The sequence below is a fragment of the Ranitomeya imitator genome, chromosome 4 (assembly GCF_032444005.1).
Source record: "Ranitomeya imitator isolate aRanImi1 chromosome 4, aRanImi1.pri, whole genome shotgun sequence".
NCBI classification, from domain to species: domain Eukaryota; kingdom Metazoa; phylum Chordata; class Amphibia; order Anura; family Dendrobatidae; genus Ranitomeya; species Ranitomeya imitator.
In genome coordinates, this window is record NC_091285.1 from 142,286,023 (window position 1) to 142,305,248 (window position 19,226).

Below are 19,226 nucleotides of genomic sequence, written 5' to 3' on the forward strand. Positions count from 1 at the left end.
ACCAAAGAAAATAAAATGATTGTTTCAGGGAGAATTTAGAAAACAAATAAAACAAAAAATAGGCTTTCTAGGGCCCACTGAGTGACAGATGACGCACACAGGAGTCAGGAGTGGCACACAAGCCCAGAGGCCAATATTAATCTCCCACTGATTGATTTAGTGATTTTTTTCGGTACATTTTGGAACACAAATCAAGCAAAAAAATTAATAGGCTTTCTATGGCCCACTATTTGTGAGAGAGATGGCACGCTCAGGACTGGCACACAAGCCCAGAGGCCAATATTAATCTCCCATTTTTTTTTTTCCAGGGAAAATTTATAAACCCAATAAAAAAAATAATAATAAATAGGCTTTATATGGCCCACTATCTGAGAGAGAGAGATGGCACGCTTAGGACTGGCACACAAGCCCAAAGCCCAATATTAATCTCCCACTGATTGATTTAATGATTTTTTCAGGTAGAATTTAGAACCCAAATCAAGCAAAAAAATTAATAGGCTTTCTATGGCCCACTGAGTGAGAGATGGCACACACAGGAGTAAGGAGTGGCACACAAGCCCTGAGGCCAATATTTTTCTCCCACTGATTGATTGATTGATTTTTTCAGGTAGAATTAGGAACCCAAATCAACCCAAAAAATAAATAGGCTTTCTATGGCCCACTATTTGTGAGAGAGATGGCACGCTCAGGACTGGCACACAAGCCCAGAGGCCAATATTAATCTCCCACTTTTTTTTTTTTTCCAGGGAAAATTTATAAACCCAATAAAATAATAAAAAAATAGGCTTTCTATGGCCCACTATCTGAGAGAGAGAGAGATGGCACGCTTAGGACTGGCACACAAGCCCAAAGGCCAATATTAATCTCCCACTGATTGATGTTGTGATTTTTTCTGGTAGATTTTGGAACCCAAATCAAGCAAAAAAATAAATAGGCTTTCTATGGCCCACTGAGTGAGAGATGACACAGACAGAGATGGCACTCTAGCAGAAATGTCAATCTTAATCTCCCACAAAAAAAAAAAAAAAAAAAAAAAGGAACTGTCCTTCAATTACTATCTCCCTGCAGTAATCTCAGCCAGGTATGGCAGCCAGCAATAAGGAGTGGACTGATGCACAAATTAAATAAAAAGTGTGGACAAACAAACAAGATAGCTGTGCAGAAAGGAAGGAACAAGAGGATTTGTGCTTTGAAAAAAGCAGTTGGTTTGCACAGCGGCGTACACACAGCAATGCAGCTATCAGGGAGCCTTCTAGGGCAGCCCAATGAGCTACAGCGCTGAGGAAAAAAAAAAAAAAAAGGAGCTTCCACTGTCCCTGCACACCGAAGGTGGTGTTGGGCAGTGGAAATCGCTACAGCACAAGCGGTTTTGTGGTTAATGGACCCTGCCTAACGCTATCCCTGCTTCTGACGAAGCGGCAGCAACCTCTCCCTAAGCTCAGATCAGCAGCAGTAACATGGCGGTCGGCGGGAACTCCCCTTTATAGCCCCTGTGACGCCGCAGACAGCAAGCCAATCACTGCAATGCCCTTCTCTAAGATGGTGGGGACCAGGACCTATGTCATCACGCTGCCCACACTCTGCGTTTACCTTCATTGGCTGAGAAATGGCGCTTTTCGCGTCATTGAAACGCGACTTTGGCGCGAAAGTCGCGTACCGCATGGCCGACCACGCACAGGGGTCGGATCGGGTTTCATGAAACTCGACTTCGCCAAAAGTCGGCGACTTTTGAAAATGTTCGACCCGTTTCGCTCAACCCTAGTGACTATAACTTCTGCCATGGGTTCATCAATCATTATACACATTGAACTTTGTCTTTTCCAATTCTGTTTTGGTCAAGAAGGATAGACTAGTAGAAAACAGGACCAACATGTTGGTCTCAAGGCTGTCCAGAGATTTCTCAATTGGTATGTTCTGTAGATGCTTTATCTACAAAATAAGTTAATTATTGAGATTTTAGTGGGTCAATCCTTCAACCATTACACATTTTGCTCCTATCATCCATGCCACTACAGTCTTTTTACAAGCCTTCCACAAAGTGGTAGGAGATTATAATCCCTCAGCAGTCTTGGTAGAACAAGTGAAGTCTGTGTGATTTCTACCCTAGATTTTATCCTGTCATTTAAATGATAAAACTGATCTTGTAAGAAGAACTTTAGAAATACCCTGGTTTAGGGAAAGAGGGGAAAAAAAAAAGAGACAAGAGACAAGTGCGGCGCTTCCTCTGAGCGTAATACGTTTTTACCAACAAGTTAAAAACATTTCTTTTATTTGTAGTTATGCTCACCTTCTATCGGTAAGAAATGCACGTTGAGATTCTCAAGGAATCAATTCTTTAGGCAACTCTTCTTCGTATGTTGTATAATCCAATAAGGTGTGCAGCTCACTTTGGAGAACTATGTGTTGATCCTGCTTCAGATCCACATAGGTGGCAATTTCAAAGAGAAAATAAAAAAAAAAAATTTTTTATAGTGCTTATTGTATTGTTTGTTCTTTTTGTTTTTTTACTACCTGATGAAGGCTGCACTGTAAAAATAGCAGCCGAAACGCATTGTACTGTTTTTTAAAAAAAATTACAAATATATTTTATTTTTTTATTTTGAGAAAATAAATGAATTTTTTAACATTTTTCACTTGAAGTGGATGAATTCAAAAAATCCGTAGGTGCTTAGCGCCACATTTACTTGGAGTTTTTTTTTTTTCTCTTTGAACTTGTAAGAAGAACAATATTTCTATATGGTTGTGGAATGTGAGATAAGAAAAAACTGGAACTCACCATCCCTTATAACAGGATTACTGGACTACAGACTCAGATTCCAGCTCCTCGGATGACATGATGTCACAGAAAGTTGACTGTAACCACTGATCCCCTGCCACTACCGAATCTCTCCCTTTAGGAGACGCACGAGAAGAGGCGGTAGGGGGTGTCAGTTTTCTCAGAAAACAAAAAAGAAAACAGGTCCTTTTTGAAAGTGCATTTGAACAGCAAGGTTGATTGCTGTTGAGGGGAACTAGGAAAAAAAAAAAAAAAAAAAATCTCTATAAATCTTCAGCAGAGCGAGTGTGAGCGAGCTGAGTGTGGCCTGAGTGTAAGTGTGGACGGCGGTAAGTGTGACTTGTGATTCAGTGACTTTGGAGTCAGGGAGTTTTCAGGGGAGGAATTACTGAATTGCTGTCTGATTTTTATCAATACTTTGTATTTATTTATTTTTTTTATTGAACTGTTCTGTCTGGTGCAATCCCCATTAGGAAATGTGCTCCACGATTGTTAATGCCATCCAGTGCACATCTTGCCACATGTATGCAGTCCTTGAGCAGCCGATCGAGGGTGCATACTGCTGTGCGAGATGTGAGCACGTTGTGCATTTGGAAACCCAGATTTTGACTCTAAATGTGCAGCTGGCAACACTGAGATCCATAGACAACATGGAGAGGAGTCTTCTGCTCACGGAGCAGACGCTCAATGGGACAGATGAGGGGGGGGATGGTGGGATGGAGCTGCAGGACAATGAAGTAGCAAGCTGGGTGACAGTTAGGAAGCGGGGTAGAGGGAAGAGTGCCAGGGAGGCTAGTCCTGATCTGGAACACCCCAATAAGTTTGCTAAGTTGGCAGATGAGGGGGGTGCCAGTACAGGGGTAGCACTGCTGCAGCCAGGCATGTCCTCTGAAAGCCGGAGGAGTGACTGCTCCAGTAAGGAGGGAAATAGGAGAGCAGGGCAGGCCAGACAGGTGCTGGTAGTGGGCGACTCAATTATTAGGGGAACAGATAGGGCAATCTGTCACAAAGACAGGGATCGTCGAACGGTGTGCTGCCTACCTGGCGCTCGAGTCCGACACATCGCTGATCGGGTGGACAGATTATTGGGAGGGGCTGGTGAGGACCCAGCGGTCATGGTGCACATTGGCACTAATGACAAAGTTAGAGGTAGGTGGAAGGTCCTTAAAGATGATTTCAGGGAATTAGGCTGCAAGCTGAAAGCAAGGACCTCCAACGTGGTATTTTCCGAAATACTGCCGGTACCACGTGCCACGCCAGAGAGGCAACGGGAGATTAGGGAGGTTAATAAGTGGCTCAAGAATTGGTGTAGGAAAGAGGGGTTTGGGTTCCTGCAGAACTGGGCCGACTTCTCAGTTGGCTACAGGCTCTACGCTAGGGACGGGCTGCACCTCAATGGGGAGGGTGCAGCTGTGCTGGGGGAGAGAATGGCTAGAAGGTTGGAGGAGTGTTTAAACTAGGAATTGGGGGGGAGGGTATTCATTTTATAGGAGGGGAAGATAGTGCAGACAGAGTCCTGGGCACAAATAAGGAAGTTGGGGGTGGCGGTGGCATGGGGGGTGGGGTCAGAACAGTTAATAATTTAAGAAATAGAAGTACAGAGAGGAACATAAAGTGCATGTATACTAATGCCAGAAGCCTCGCCAACAAAATGGACGAATTAGAACTAATGTTGTTGGAGCATAATTATGACATGGTGGGGATATCTGAAACGTGGCTGGATGAGAGCCATGACTGGGCTGTTAACTTGCAGGGCTATAGCCTGTTCAGAAATGACCGTACAGATAAGCGAGGGGGAGGGGTGTGTCTATATGTAAAATCATCCTTAAAACCCATCCTGCGCGATAATATAGGTGAATTTAATGAAAATGTAGAATCCCTGTGGGTGGAGATAAGGGGAGGGGGAAAAAATAATAAATTACTGATAGGGGTTTGTTATAAATCTCCAAAAATAATGGAAGCAATGGAGAATATCCTCGTAAAGCAAATAGATGAAGCTGCGACTCAAGGAGAAGTCATTATTATGGGGGACTTCAACTACCCTGAAATAGATTGGGGAACAGAAACCTGCAGTTCCAGCAAAGGTAATCGGTTTTTGACAATTATGAGAGACAATTACCTTTCACAACTGGTTCAGGACCCAACAAGAAGGGGGGCACTGCTAGACCTAATATTAACCAACAGGCCAGACCGCATATCAAATATAAGGGTTGGGGGTTACTTGGGAAATAGCGATCACAAAATAATAAGTTTTCATGTATCCTTTAAAAAGATGTGTAGTAGAGGGGTTACAAGGACACTAAACTTCAGGAGGGCAAATTTCAAACGGATGAGAGAGGATCTTGGTGCAATTAACTGGGACGATATCCTGAGACACAAAAATACACAGAGAAAATGGGAGACGTTTATTAGCATCCTGGATAGGACCTGTGCACAGTATATACCGTATGGGAATAAACATATTAGAAATAGGAGGAAACCAATATGGCTAAATAGAGCTGTAAGGGGCGCAATAAGGGACAAAAAGAAAGCATTTAGAGAATTAAAGGAAGTAGGTAGCGAGGAGGCATTAAATAAATACAGAAAATTAAATAAATTCTGTAAAAAGCAAATCAAGGCAGCAAAGATTGAGACAGAGAGACTCATTGCCAGAGAGAGTAAAAATAATCCTAAAATATTCTTTAACTACATAAATAGTAAGAAACTAAAAAATGATAGTGTTGGCCCCCTTAAAAATAGTCTGGGTGAGATGGTGGATGAGGATGAGGAAAAAGCCAATATGCTAAATGACTTTTTTTCATCAGTATTTACACAAGAAAATCCCATGGCAGACAAAATGTCTAGTGATAAAAATTCCCAATTAAATGTCACCTGCTTAACCCAGCAGGAAGTGCGGCGGCGTCTAAAAATCACTAAAATTGACAAATCTCCGGGCCCGGATGGGATACACCCTCGAGTACTGCAGGAATTAAGTACAGTCATTGATAGACCATTATTTTTAATCTTTAAAGACTCCATAATAACAGGGTTTGTGCCACAGGACTGGCGTATAGCAAATGTGGTGCCAATATTCAAAAAGGGAACAAAAACTGAACTCGGAAACTATAGGCCAGTAAGCTTAACCTCTACTGTGGGTAAAATCCTGGAGGGCATTCTAAGGGACGCTATACTGGAGTATCTGAAGAGGAATAACCTCATGACCCAGTATCAGCACGGGTTTACTAGGGACCGTTCATGTCAGACTAATTTGATCAGTTTCTATGAAGAGGTAAGTTCCGGATTGGACCAAGGGAACCCAGTGGATGTAGTGTATATGGACTTTTCAAAAGCTTTTGATACGGTGCCACACAAAAGGTTGATACATAAAATGAGAATAATGGGGATAGGGGAAAATATGTGCAAGTGGGTTGAGAGCTGGCTCAGGGATAGGAAACAAAGGGTGGTTATTAATGGAGCACACTCGGACTGGGTAGCGGTTAGCAGTGGGGTACCACAGGGGTCAGTATTGGGCCCTCTTCTTTTTAACATATTTATTAATGACCTTGTAGGGGGCATTCAGAGTAGAATTTCAATATTTGCAGATGACACTAAACTCTGCAGGGTAATCAATACAGAGGAGGACAATTTTATACTACAGGATGATTTATGTAAACTAGAAGCTTGGGCTGATAAATGGCAAATGAGCTTTAATGGGGATAAATGTAAGGTCATGCACTTGGGTAGAAGTAATAAGATGTATAATTATGTGCTTAATTCTAAAACTCTGGGCAAAACCGTCAATGAAAAAGACCTGGGTGTATGGGTGGATGACAAACTTAAATTCAGTGGCCAGTGTCAGGCAGCTGCTACAAAGGCAAATAAAATAATGGGATGCATTAAAAGAGGCATAGATGCTCATGAGGAGAATATAATTTTACCTCTATACAAGTCACTAGTTCGACCACACTTAGAATACTGTGCACAGTTCTGGTCTCCGGTGTATAAGAAAGACATAGCTGAACTGGAGCGGGTGCAGAGAAGAGCGACCAAGGTTATTAGAGGACTGGGGGGTCTGCAATACCAAGATAGGTTATTACACTTGGGGCTATTTAGTTTGGAAAAACGAAGACTAAGGGGTGATCTCATTTTAATGTATAAATATATGAGGGGACAGTACAAAGACCTTTCTGATGATCTTTTTAATCATAGACCTGAAACAGGGACAAGGGGGCATCCTCTGCGGTTGGAGGAAAAAAGGTTTAAGCATAATAACAGACATGGATTCTTTACTGTAAGAGCAGTGAGACTATGGAACTCTCTGCCATGTGATGTTGTAATGAGTGATTCGTTACTTAAATTTAAGAGGGGACTGGATACCTTTCTGGAAAAGTATAATGTTACAGGGTATATACACTAGATTCCTTGATAGGGCGTTGATCCAGGGAACTAGTCTGATTGCCGTATGTGGAGTCGGGAAGGAATTTTTTTCCCCAATGTGGAGCTTACTCTTTGCACATGGGGTTTTTTTGCCTTCCTCTGGATCAACATGTTAGGGCATGTTAGGTTAGGCTATGGGTTGAACTAGATGGACATATAGTCTTCCTTCAACCTTAATAACTATGTAACTATGTAAGGTGTCCTGGAGATAAGTGGAGCAATACCAAACCATAAAGTTGTGAATTTGACTCTTTCTAAGGGTCTGGGCTTTTGTCTCCCAGACAAATTCGATTTAGTGGACTTCAAAATTGACATGTTCAAAGCCACAAGAAAAATGCATCTATAAAAATTCTTCACAGGGAGACACACCATTCTCTATTGTCCCCTAGGTTTTCAGATAGGAGAAAAAAATAATTCCTCACTATCAGTGGTTGCAGATGATGCAACCCTACTAATCAGCCTAAATGAGGATTTAAGTCGCCATACTACAATTGGCAGCATTAGTAGTACACCATTTCTGAGAGGATTTAATTCCATTTACAGTGGGGAAAAAAGTATTTAGTCAACAATCAATTGTGCAAGTTCTCCCACTTAAAAAGATGAGAGAGGCATGTAATTGACATCATAAGTAGACCACAACTATGAGAGTCAAAATGAGAAAACAAATCCAGAAAATCACCTTGTCTGATTTGGCAAGATTTATTTTGCTAATTATGGTGGAAAATAAGTATTTGGTCATTAACAAAAGTTCATCTCAATATTTTGTTATATATCCTTCGTTGGCAGTGACAGTGGTCAAACATTTTCTGTAAGTCTTCACAAGGTTGGTGGCATGTTGGCCCATTCCTCCATGCAGATCTCCTCTAGAGCAATGATGTTTTGGGCCTGTTGCTGGGCAACACGGATTTTCAACTCCCATCAAAGGTTTTCTATGGGGGTGAGATCTGGAGACTGGCTAGGCCACTCCAGGACCTTCATATGCTTCTTATGAAGCCACTCCTTTGTTTGCCCTGGCAGTCTGCTTGGGATCATTATCATGCTGAAAGACCCATCCATGTTCACATTCAATTCCCTTGCTGATGGAATGAGGTTTGCACTCAAAATCTCACAATACATGGCCCAATTCATTCTTTCATTTACACGGATCAGTCATCCTGGTCCCTTTGCAGAGAAACAGCCCCAAAGCATGATGTTGCCACCCCCATGCTTCACAGTAGGTATGGTGTTCTTTGGATGCAACTCAGCTTTCTGTTTTCTCCAAACACTACGAGTTTTGTTTCTAAAAAACAGTTATACTTGGATTCATCAGACCATATGACATTCTCCCAATACTCTTCTGGATAATCCAAATGCTCTCTAGCAAACTTCAGATGGGCTCGGACGTATACTGGCTTAAGTAGGGGGACATGTCTGGCACTGCAGGATCTGAGTCCCTGGCAGCGTAGTGTGTTACTGATTGTAGCCTTTGTTACAGTGGCCCCAGCTCTATGAAGGTCATTCACTAAATCCCCCCATGTGGTTCTGGGATTTTTGATTTTTGCTCACAGTTCTTGTGATCATTTTGACCCCATTGGGTGAGATCTTGCGTGGATCCCCAGATCGAGGGAGATTATCAGTGGTCTTGTATGCGTTCCATCTTCTTATTATTGCTCCCACAATTGAATTCATCACACCAAGCTGCCTGCCTATTGCAGATTCAGTCTTCCCAGCCTGGTGTAGGGCTACAATTTTGTTTCTGGTGTCCTTTGACAGCTCTTTAGTCTTCACCATGGTGGAGTTTGGAGATGGACTGCTTGAGGTTGTGGACAGATGTTTTTATACCGATAACAAGTTCAAACAGGTGCCATTAGTACAGGTAATAAGTGGAGAACAGAGGAGCCTCTCAAAGAAGAAGTTACAAGTCTGTGAGAGAAGTAATCTTGCATGTTTTTAGGTGACCAAATACTTATTTTCTACCATAATTTACAAAATAAATCTTGCCAAATCAGACAAGGTGATTTTCTGGATTAGTTTTCTCATTTTGACTCTTATAGTTGTGTTCTACTTATGATGTCAATTACAGGCCTCTCTCATCTTTTTAAGTGGGATAACTTGCAGAATTGGTGGCTGACTGTCATGACTCACAGGGACGATAGCTTTATCATCCCCACCGCTCACACTAATATGTCATGAACTGGGGTTGTTTGGTTGATCGTAGTTCTTTTCTGAAGGGGATTTATCTATATCCCACTTCCCAGTTCCGGTTTGGAACTTGCACCTCTCTGGCACCCCCCTTACCCTCAGGTCAGACAGGGCACTGCACTTAGGATAATTAATCACCAGAAAGGCTGCCTTACTTTGTACTGGCTAATGGGCACACTGCAGCGAAGGTGATATAACTACTCCCACTCAGGCGGGAACAATAATTATCAGCGTCGTCCGTTGCTACGTCGTCTCCAAAAGCACAGGAAAAATCTGCTGCCACCAGTTCAGATTTCTTAGTTAATAACAGGTCCGGAGCCAACCGAAATTAGTAGCGTAAATCACTTCAGAGGACGTGTCAGTACGTTATAGAGCAAGCAGAAACTAAACTAGTAATTTTATATATTTTACTTCAAAAGATAGGCAGTGTTTACAAAAGGGTAAAACGATATTATAAAATGTGACGATTAGGTATATACAGACGATTACAAATAAAAAGGGATTAACAGAAAAAAAAACAATTACAGTTCCTTATATCATTTCAGCTCATGGCAGACCATGTGGCTCGGGGGAGGGGCGAACATCAGAGTGCATCAGAGCAGCTTGCAGTGCTGCTGTTAGCTCTTTTCCTGAGCAAAGACTAGTGAAAACTGAGCTCTCAGGGTGTTATATCCCTTTGTCGTGACATCACTGAGTGGGCCGAGCTATTGAATGCACTCCTATTATCTCAGAGGGACTCAGAGTCATGGAAGATTCATATTTCCCGCAGCTCCAGGATGCAACCTCGTATAGTGATCATGGAACTACCATTTTTCCAGGCATGAGCTGGGCGTTAATTTGAGCCCAAACACGATGTGGTTATGAGCCCCTGTTAAGCAGCACTCAGTTTCTCCATATCTGCTAGGCGCTGCGCCTAGAAACTCACTGTGTGATGGCCCGGCCAATGCAGCATCCAAAAATGTATTTGTCCTGCTTCCAGTCCTAAGCTGCGTGATTATGTACCAGTTTAAGAGAACAAAGGGAATGACCCCCCCCTCCCGACCATGCTTCTTTGCTACTCATTACTTTCGGCTTCACTGTGGCAAACAAAGACATTCCTGAGGGAGGGGGAAACGAGTGGCTTAGAATTCCACTGTGCTAGCAGGCAGAGAGGAGGGGGGTTCAGAGCCCACAGCGTGTGCCTGGAACCATAGCACCTTCTGAAAAATCCCTCAGACCAGGTCATTTTTTACATTATCGTGACACTGACTAAATACTTTTTTTCCCCACTGTATACGCCACCTATCATCCAGAATAATGTCATAGACATCTTTCATGCTCATTTTATAAGAGATATAGAAGCAGTGATCTATCCCACACTTCCAGCTAAGCTAAACAAAGGGTTCTAAATAAGCTAAAACAATAGAAAGATGTAATAATAAGAGAAGCCGATAAAGGCAGCGACGTAGTCCTCTTGACAAGGGACTATTATATCCAGGAACCAAATAGACAGTTATCTGACAGGGCAACTTATTTTCCCCTTGTAGTAGATCCAGCTTTTGACTTTGAAAGAAATTACAAAGTTTATTAAGAAAATATTCAGATTTGGGTGTTTTTACCATCAAAAAAGCTGAAAAATTGTTCCCAGTGTTTCCCCAGAAGCCATACTGGCATACCTAAATAACATAAATCCCTGTCAGCTCCCCCAGAATACCCAGTAATATTGGAAATAGGTTCTTTAACAGAACCTTTGGCCCAATATGTGGATTGGTTGCTAAACCCTCTTCTGCATAATATTCCTTCATATTTGAAGGATACAATTTTCTTAATGCTCTGCATGAAGTACAATGGCAAGATGGGTTTCAGATGACATCAATTGATGTAGAAGGCCGCTATACCAGGATCCCACAGGAACTAGGTATAGAGCCCATCCGATCCATACTCATGAACACTGATAAACGCAAGGAGTTCATAGAGTTTATTTGTGAAGCCTTGGGATGTATTCTTAAAAACAATGATTTCGTTTTTATGGAAAAGTGTTTTTTTACAGTGTACAAGTACTTAGATAGGATGCCAGTTGTTTGTACTTTCACCATTTTTTTTTTAGCTTTCCTTTAAGATAAATTAGTTTTTTCCCTTAAAAAAAACTCTTTATAAAAATAATTAGATATTATTTAAGATATATAGGTGATGTCTATATAATTTGGTCTGGCACAAAAGAGAATTTTGAGGATTTTGTGAGGTATTTAAATACAACTAATACAAAGAACATGCATTTTACTTCGGTCTTTGAGGGTTCTAATTTAGAATTCCTTGATATGAAAATTCAAGTCCAGGAAAGCAATTTAATTTCAAAGGTATATAGAAAGCCCACCTCCACAAATTCTCTTTTGCATGTCAGAAGTGCCCATCTACATCACAAGAAGCAATCGCTCCCCTGCAGTCTTCCTACTCTTCTCAATATGCAAATTGCCTTTTCAGAGTAAAAGATTACTTGAACTCTATAGTGCCACCTGTTGGAAGTAGCGATCAATCCTACAAATCACAATCAACTCTTTAACGAGTCTTGTAATATGACTTAGGATAAAAGCCAAATCAGTACCTCAATTGCAGACACAGTGTTTCAGGCTGCTGGCCCTCGTCAGTGCACAGCATGAGAACTGATTTGGCTAGGTGAGAGGCTCTAGAGTGAGGTCTAAGGGGTAAGGTTTCTCCTTGTGGAGAGTGACATGCCAGTTCTGGCTTGTTTTTCTCTGAAGAGGCAATTGCATATTAAATTTCCCAGAGGAGCATTGCACGGTGAATAAGCCTCTTTACCTTGACAAGCCAAAGCTGGTACTCCTCTCAAGACATTCTGGATACTTTGTCTAGAAGTACCTGGTTCTGTGTCCTTGACCAGGGTAAGGTGTACCGCCAAGGGTTAGTCGAAGAATCCAGTAGACTCCTGATATCCTTCATCACACCATGGGGATTGTACGAGTAGATCCGTTTACCATTTGGGCACAGCTCTGCCCCGGCAGAATTCCAGAGGAGCATAGTGTCACAACTCAGCTGTTGGGTGACCCGGAACCAGGGGCTCCTTCCCTGCCTCCACCGTTGCCTTACCTCCTGATTCAACCCTCTGTTTGTTCTCTTCCCCCACATAAGGAAGAGGGGAGCTGCCGCGCACCATAGTACACCAAACTGACGAGCAAGTCAACACGGACAAGGGTAACTGAAAATACCAGGCATACAAATATTCACTCACTTATAACAGAGGAATGCACCAGGGAGTAGAGGATGGGGAAAAACCAAAGTAAGAGGAGGGAAGGGCACTATCACATGAACAAACCCAAGCAACAGTCACAGATAACTAGTCCAAGCTCCTTCTCATATAAGCACCAAAACACCTTTCCTCCAAGCCATGCAGCATAAGCTAGCTCTGACGATATGTTTCAATCAGGACCCAGATTACATAGCGGATAGGAGTGGCTAACCGAGCTAAGTTGAGAGCTCATACTCCCAGAACTCCCAACATGGCTGATTAACCCCTGTTCTGCCAAAATAAATTAACACCAGTTAAAAAGAAGATGAAGTGCTTATTTTCAGTGCAGGAGTAGGAGCAAACAGATGCTGTGGTCTTCTGGCTTCTCGCTGTTGCAGTAACTCTGTGACAGTACCCCCGCTTCTACGAGGGACCTCTGGAACTTCAGGACCAGGTTTATCGGGGTGTGAAAAGACTGGATCAGTCTGGCCACATAGATGTCAGATGCTTGTACACACGTCCTCTCCTCAGGACCGTACCTCTTCCAACGTAAGCATGGAAGCATATCTAGAGGGGTTAAAGGACCATATCTGCCAGCTGTACCTAGATGACAATGTGGTACACAGCAAGCTGTACCTAGATGACAATGTGGTACACAGCAAGACCTTCGCAGAGCATGATGAACATAGGAAGACCATACTCCAACATTATCAGCAACAGGAAGTCAAGCTAATCCCAAAGAAGTGTGAACTGTTCAAAAACCAAGTTTGATTCCTGGGAAAAATTGTGTCCAAAGATAGATACACCATAGATCCAGCGGAAATGGCCTTAAAAGACAAGCATCCATCTAATGTGGGATAGCTGGAGAAGATCTTAGGATTCCTCTCCAATTACATAACGTACTGTATATAAAGAACTTTTCCCAGATGCTCTGCTTCGTTATACCACCTCTTGAGGGAAGCAAAAAATCCAGACACATAGTTGGAGAAGAATAAGAACATGGGCATGATTCAACCTAAAGGAAGAAACACAGTTTCTGCTGAGCAACCAATTAGCTGGACGTAAGATCGCCAGGAGATATTGGAAGAATTAGCTGATTACCCTGTAAAACCACCCATAATGGGATATTCAACCTACCATTTGTCCTGCATTGTGACGCTTCTCAAGTGGGACTTGGAGCTGGCCTGTGTCAACATCAAGGTCGTACGCATATTGGAAGTCATCGGCTATGGTTCCAGAACACTAACAGACGTCTAGAAGAATTACAATGTACATTATGGAAAATTGCTATTCCAGGCATTTGAACGATTTACAGATTATCTCTATTACAGCAAAGAGTTTGAGGTATGCACTGACATCAACCCTGTGACCTACATCCTCACTACAGCAAGACTGAATGCTACAATTCAGAGATGGGTAGCTGAACTAACTGACTTCAACTTCAGTATCAAGTACAGACCCAGAAAATGCAATGCAGATGCAGACAGATTGTTGAGAATGTGTTTAGAGCCTGAGGAGTTCATGCAAGAGTGCTCTCAAAAAAGTCAGTGTAGCAGCTATTGTGAGCACCAACCACCAGTACAGGTTCAGTTTGAGGAATGCACACCGCTGTGGTGTCTGTTGACTGCCATGAAAGCACAAGAACAAGATCCCCCATCTCCATTCAGCATCTATCAAAAGAAACAATCTGGAAAGCACAATGGGATTACCAAATAATTAGCAGAATTCTACCTTATGTGTAGCAAAATTGGTTCCCAAGAAAGTGAGAGAGAGTTACCGAGTCACCAGCAGTAGCTGTATTATTTTAAGCATGGACAAAGCTCTACCTCAGTGCAGATGGTTTTTTTTTGTCCCAAAAGGGAAACAACAGTTAGTACTACCTGGAATATATCATCGGTTGGTCTTCAAAGAACTCCTCAAAGACATAGGATATCTAGGAGTAGAAAGAACTCCAAACATGGTTGTGGTTGTTTGAAGAACAAACATCCTAACACACCAACCCAAGCATCTACAGTATGTGCAACATCCAAACCAACTACTTATTTGAGATGATTTGAATAGACTTTCTGCACAACTGCGCACCCATACAGAGCTCTGTGGTCACCATACCACTAAGCACTAGCTGTATAACACTGAGGTTCAGCGCATAAGGCCAGCAAAAGTCAAATCTAGCGATGTTTGAAAAAGACCCGGACGGGGTCGAAACATCACACGCTACTTCATCTTTTTTGCCAATCACAAAAAATGTTTTTGCTTCTTCATTGTGGTATTAAACTTACATAAATTAAATAATTTTGCAAACGTTCGAGAGTGCAGTTAATTTAACTTTTATAACTACTAAGTAAGGCATTCTGTCCTGCTAAATGTACAACGTAATGTGTCACTGTTATATGTTGTTCAGACACTTCATCAAAATACAACGTCTGGTTTACATTCTGTAGATGGTCATCAACTTATTTATTTTGTTACATTTGTATCCATTAGCTCAGAAGTCCCATCTTTAGCATTGCAATAAACCTCAGACGAAATCTTTTGGTTTGTGGATTCAAGAACCATCTCTCTATTTATCCTCTGGATGAACAAAAAACTTGTGGACATATTATAAACCTGAAGAAGAGCGTGTCTGACTATCAACATTCTGACATTGTTTCGTGCATTGTGTCTTTGGACAGTCAAATCTATACAGTAGGGTACGTATGAAAAGCTCAAATCCTTCAAACCCACACAAAGCACACTTTTCACCTACTTTTTAGGTAGCCTATTAGCAAGTGGTTCATTTATTAGCCTGTAAAATATACGGCAACATCTAATTCGTCAACTGATCTCCCAAGTCACGCACTGATCTTCTACTGAAGCGAACATGGATCACCATATAGTTTTGTGGTCATCCAAGTTTTTTCAATAGAATATCCTTGGATACAGGTGTTGCCATAATGCAGATGCTAAAGTGTCCACATTTACTCTATGTGAAACTGACGTCAACACTTATAAGTTATTGTGAAGTTAGTGAGAATACATGAGTCTTCTTCAGTCACTAGCAAATGATTAGTTTCCCAGTGTCAGATTGTGATCAATATATTTAAATGGTCACTTTTGTTTAAACAAACTTTACAAAAATCAAGACTATTAGCAAACATAAGAAACTTTATAGCATATCATATCAAAGAAATGTGTGTTTTTCTTCAACTGTTAAAATCCATCCTGCTTAAAACAAGACAGATTCTTAGCTCACTGAGGGATCAGATTATAGCTGTATATTCAAATACATGGAGAGGTGAAAGTGGAGGGAGAGGGAGGATCAGAGTGCGAGAAAGAAGCAGAGAGAAACACACAGACCATTTAGCTAGTAAAAAGGTCTAGTAACCAAGGTTAAAGCTAAACATATAGAACATTCTTATCATTCATCTTTTACCGTAAACGATATAAATTGTTTAAAGAGGGCAGGAAATATAAAAAAAATTCTGGTCTGTAATGAATCTCCAAACCTCTTACCTTTATTTTTGTTGTAAGCTTCCATTTAGCCTCATTGCAGCCATCCTTGTGATTTAGTTTTTACTTCCTGAACTTACCACTAGCTCTCCCTCTGCTCCTCAAGACAAGTGTTTCCCAAACTCCAGTCCTCATGGCCCCCAACATATCATGTTTTCAGGATTTCCTTAGTATTGCACATGGAATTATTATTAAAGCAACATAAACTGCCAAACTATGCAAAACTAAGAAAAATCCTGAAAACATGATGTTTTGGGGTCCGTGAGGCCGGGGTTTGATGCTCTACTTCTCCGCTCACATTCCCAGTCCCTCTAAAGCCACAAAGGTTCGTAGACCTTACTCCCTCATGACACAACTGTTTGGAGCTCACTGCACTGCTTCTGGCTGCGCCATTCAAAGCACAGATAGGAAATCTCTGTGCTTTGAAAATGCTGTAGCAGAAAGTAAAGAAAAATCTCAGAAACACATCAGAATCTAAACAGCAATAAAATTATGAAGTTGATTATTTGGGAAGGCGTTCAGATTTCAGTTTAAATATCCAAAAATCTTGGCGTAACCCCTGACTGAACCATGTAACGAGACAAACAGATTCACTTTAGACTTCATCGTCTTTCCCGGCCGTGATTCATCTTTTTAGGCATGTAAAAAATTGCAGTTGACCACAGATTTTTACACCTTTAAAGATGGATACAGCCAGGACACAGGCCATTTGGAGTCCAAAGTGTCTTCATCCGCCTCATTTTAGTGAATAGTTCTACCTAAATCACCTATTTGTAGATTTAGACAAATCAGTTCAGAGCACAGAATAAGTGTGAATCAGGCCTTCTGTGGCTATTGAGTAGTAATGTAGTTTGCAGGCAGTTTATGATGGACTAATCTTAATAAATAAAATCTGCTAAACCTCATGATAGTAAACAGGCTGAGCATTAAAAATGGCAAAATCTAAAGGATGTGGTAATATTTATGAAATGGAGGAGAGGGCACCGTGGTTAAGAACATGAGGGAAGCTCTTCAGTAGGGTCACTTTTTTCCATGAAGCATACTGGCTATATTGATAAGCCAGAGAGTGCCGCCTCTGGTTCCTGTATTTCAGAAGTACAGTGAGTTAACATGCTTCATGACACTTGCCTATACTTTTCCTGGTACTTTCTTTGGTTGTTTTTTTATTTTTATGTACAAATATGTTCTGTACTTACTCCATATTGTACTATAGTACTGACATGCAGAGGCAGTGTCTATGTATTTTGTAAAACTAACTCCTCTCAGGAATGTAGGTTTGTAATTTTCAAAATAGGTTAATGTTCTATTTTTCTTTTATTCAGCTATGATAAAAAGTTCCTAATATTTGACACCTATCAAACTCCAGAGAAGACATGTCTCAGGGTTGTGCATGTTAATCCTCATGCCCACGATGCTGGAATCACCCATCTTCTTCTTGTCCGTGAACGTGAGAGCACAAGGTAAAAACACTGTACCAACCAGTATAACTTTAATGCAATTTTTAACTTATAAAGTGCAATGTTTATATCTTCACAAAAGGCTTGTTGTCATGATCCAGACCGGGTTTTGAGACCTGTCTATCCCTTTCCCCATCTGGTCATGTCAGGCGTTAACTTATATTTTCTGCCTACGGCGTGAGTATCTGACTCTGGTGTTACCCTGATTTGTCCTGCTGACTTTGTTCATGTCTGTTCCTTCCTCTCACCTTGTCCTGACTTAGTGCTTCCTTTTGTATTTGGATTTCCTGGTGTTTGACTCTGGTTTGGTTCTGACCTGATTTTGTCTCTTGCTTCTGGTACTGCAGCTTCTGATTGGTACTGAAGCTCTGGCGCCCCACTCACTCTGTATTTGGTGTTTTCCCTTTATACTGTGCTACTCTCTAGGTTTTGACACAGATTGTTTGACTATTCTGCTGCCACCTGGTGGCAGCCTTGCTGCAGCACTACAGGTCTGCTTTGGCAGACTTGCTGTCCTCCCTCCGCTCTATTGCCATCTAATGGACCTTGCATCTAAATAAGATTACGGTGAGAAATACTTTCCTTCTCCTGCTTATCCCTGACCTGTTCAACCAATTGTATGGGGCTAAGTGGTTTTCCAAGTTGGACCTCAAGGGAGCGTATAATCTTACCCATATTTGGGAAGGGGATGAGTGGAAAACAACATTTCTCACCTCTGAGGGTTTGTTTGAAAACTTGGTCATACACTTCATCTCACTAATGCCGCAGTGGTGTTTCAGAATTTAATTATTAATGTTTTCTCTGACTTCATTGGGTGCTTTATGGTGATATATTTAGATGACATCCTGGTATTTTCATCTGACAAAGAATCTCACATGGGTCATCTAAGTATAGTTCTTCATTGGTTATGGGAGAACTCTCTGTTTGCTAAACCTGAGAAGTGTGTATTTTTTGTCCAAGAAGTGTCCTTTCTGGGGGTCATTCTGTCTGCCAAGTGGTTTCGTATGGACCCTGGAAAGGTACAGGCCATTATTGATTGGGTACAACCCAGAGACCATAAAGGTCTTCAGCGTTTTTGGGGGTTGCCAATTACTATCATAAATTTATTAAAGGGTTTTCTCAGGTGGTCAAGCCTTTCACTGATCTCATTCGTGATCTTAAAAACTGGTCGATCCTGGCATTTGAAGCTTTTTCTACATTGAAAAAATGTTTTATGTCTGATCCTGTATTGGTCCAACCCGATCTGTCTGAACCGTTCATTGTTGAGGTGGACGCATCGGAGGTGAAAGTGGGGGTGATGTTGTCTCAGGGACCATCACATTAACTAACTTGAGACCTTGTGCCTTTTTCTCCAAGAAGTTTTCTCCTGCTGAGAGAAATTACGATGTCGGGAATCGTGAGCTATTAGCCATAAAATTGGCTTTTGAAGAATGGAGGCACTTTTTGGAGGTGGCTGTTCATCGGATTACGGTGATTATGGACCACAAGAACCTGTCTTATATAGAGTTTGCTAAGCGCTAAACTCCCAGACAGCCGAGGTGCTCGCTTTTTTTCACGTTTTCATTTTTTCATGACCTTACGGCCTGGTTCCAAGAATGTCAAGGCAGATGCAGATGCCTTGTCTCGCAGTTTGTATCCGATATCACCTCCCAAACCTCCTTCCTCCATTCTTCAGCATGGGGTG

At 41.6% G+C, this 19,226-nt stretch overlaps 1 protein-coding gene across 1 annotated transcript in view; it reads left to right on the plus strand.

Annotated features, from left to right (window-relative positions):
• LOC138674463 (p21-activated protein kinase-interacting protein 1-like) overlaps positions 1–19,226 on the plus strand; it is an 88,816-nt gene that overhangs the window by 27,232 nt on the left and 42,358 nt on the right. Inside the window, exons 3-4 of the mRNA XM_069762304.1 lie at positions 15,081–15,286; positions 17,408–17,545. Coding sequence (XP_069618405.1) covers positions 15,081–15,286; positions 17,408–17,545 — 344 coding nt within the window. The remainder of the gene's footprint in view (positions 1–15,080; positions 15,287–17,407; positions 17,546–19,226) is intronic.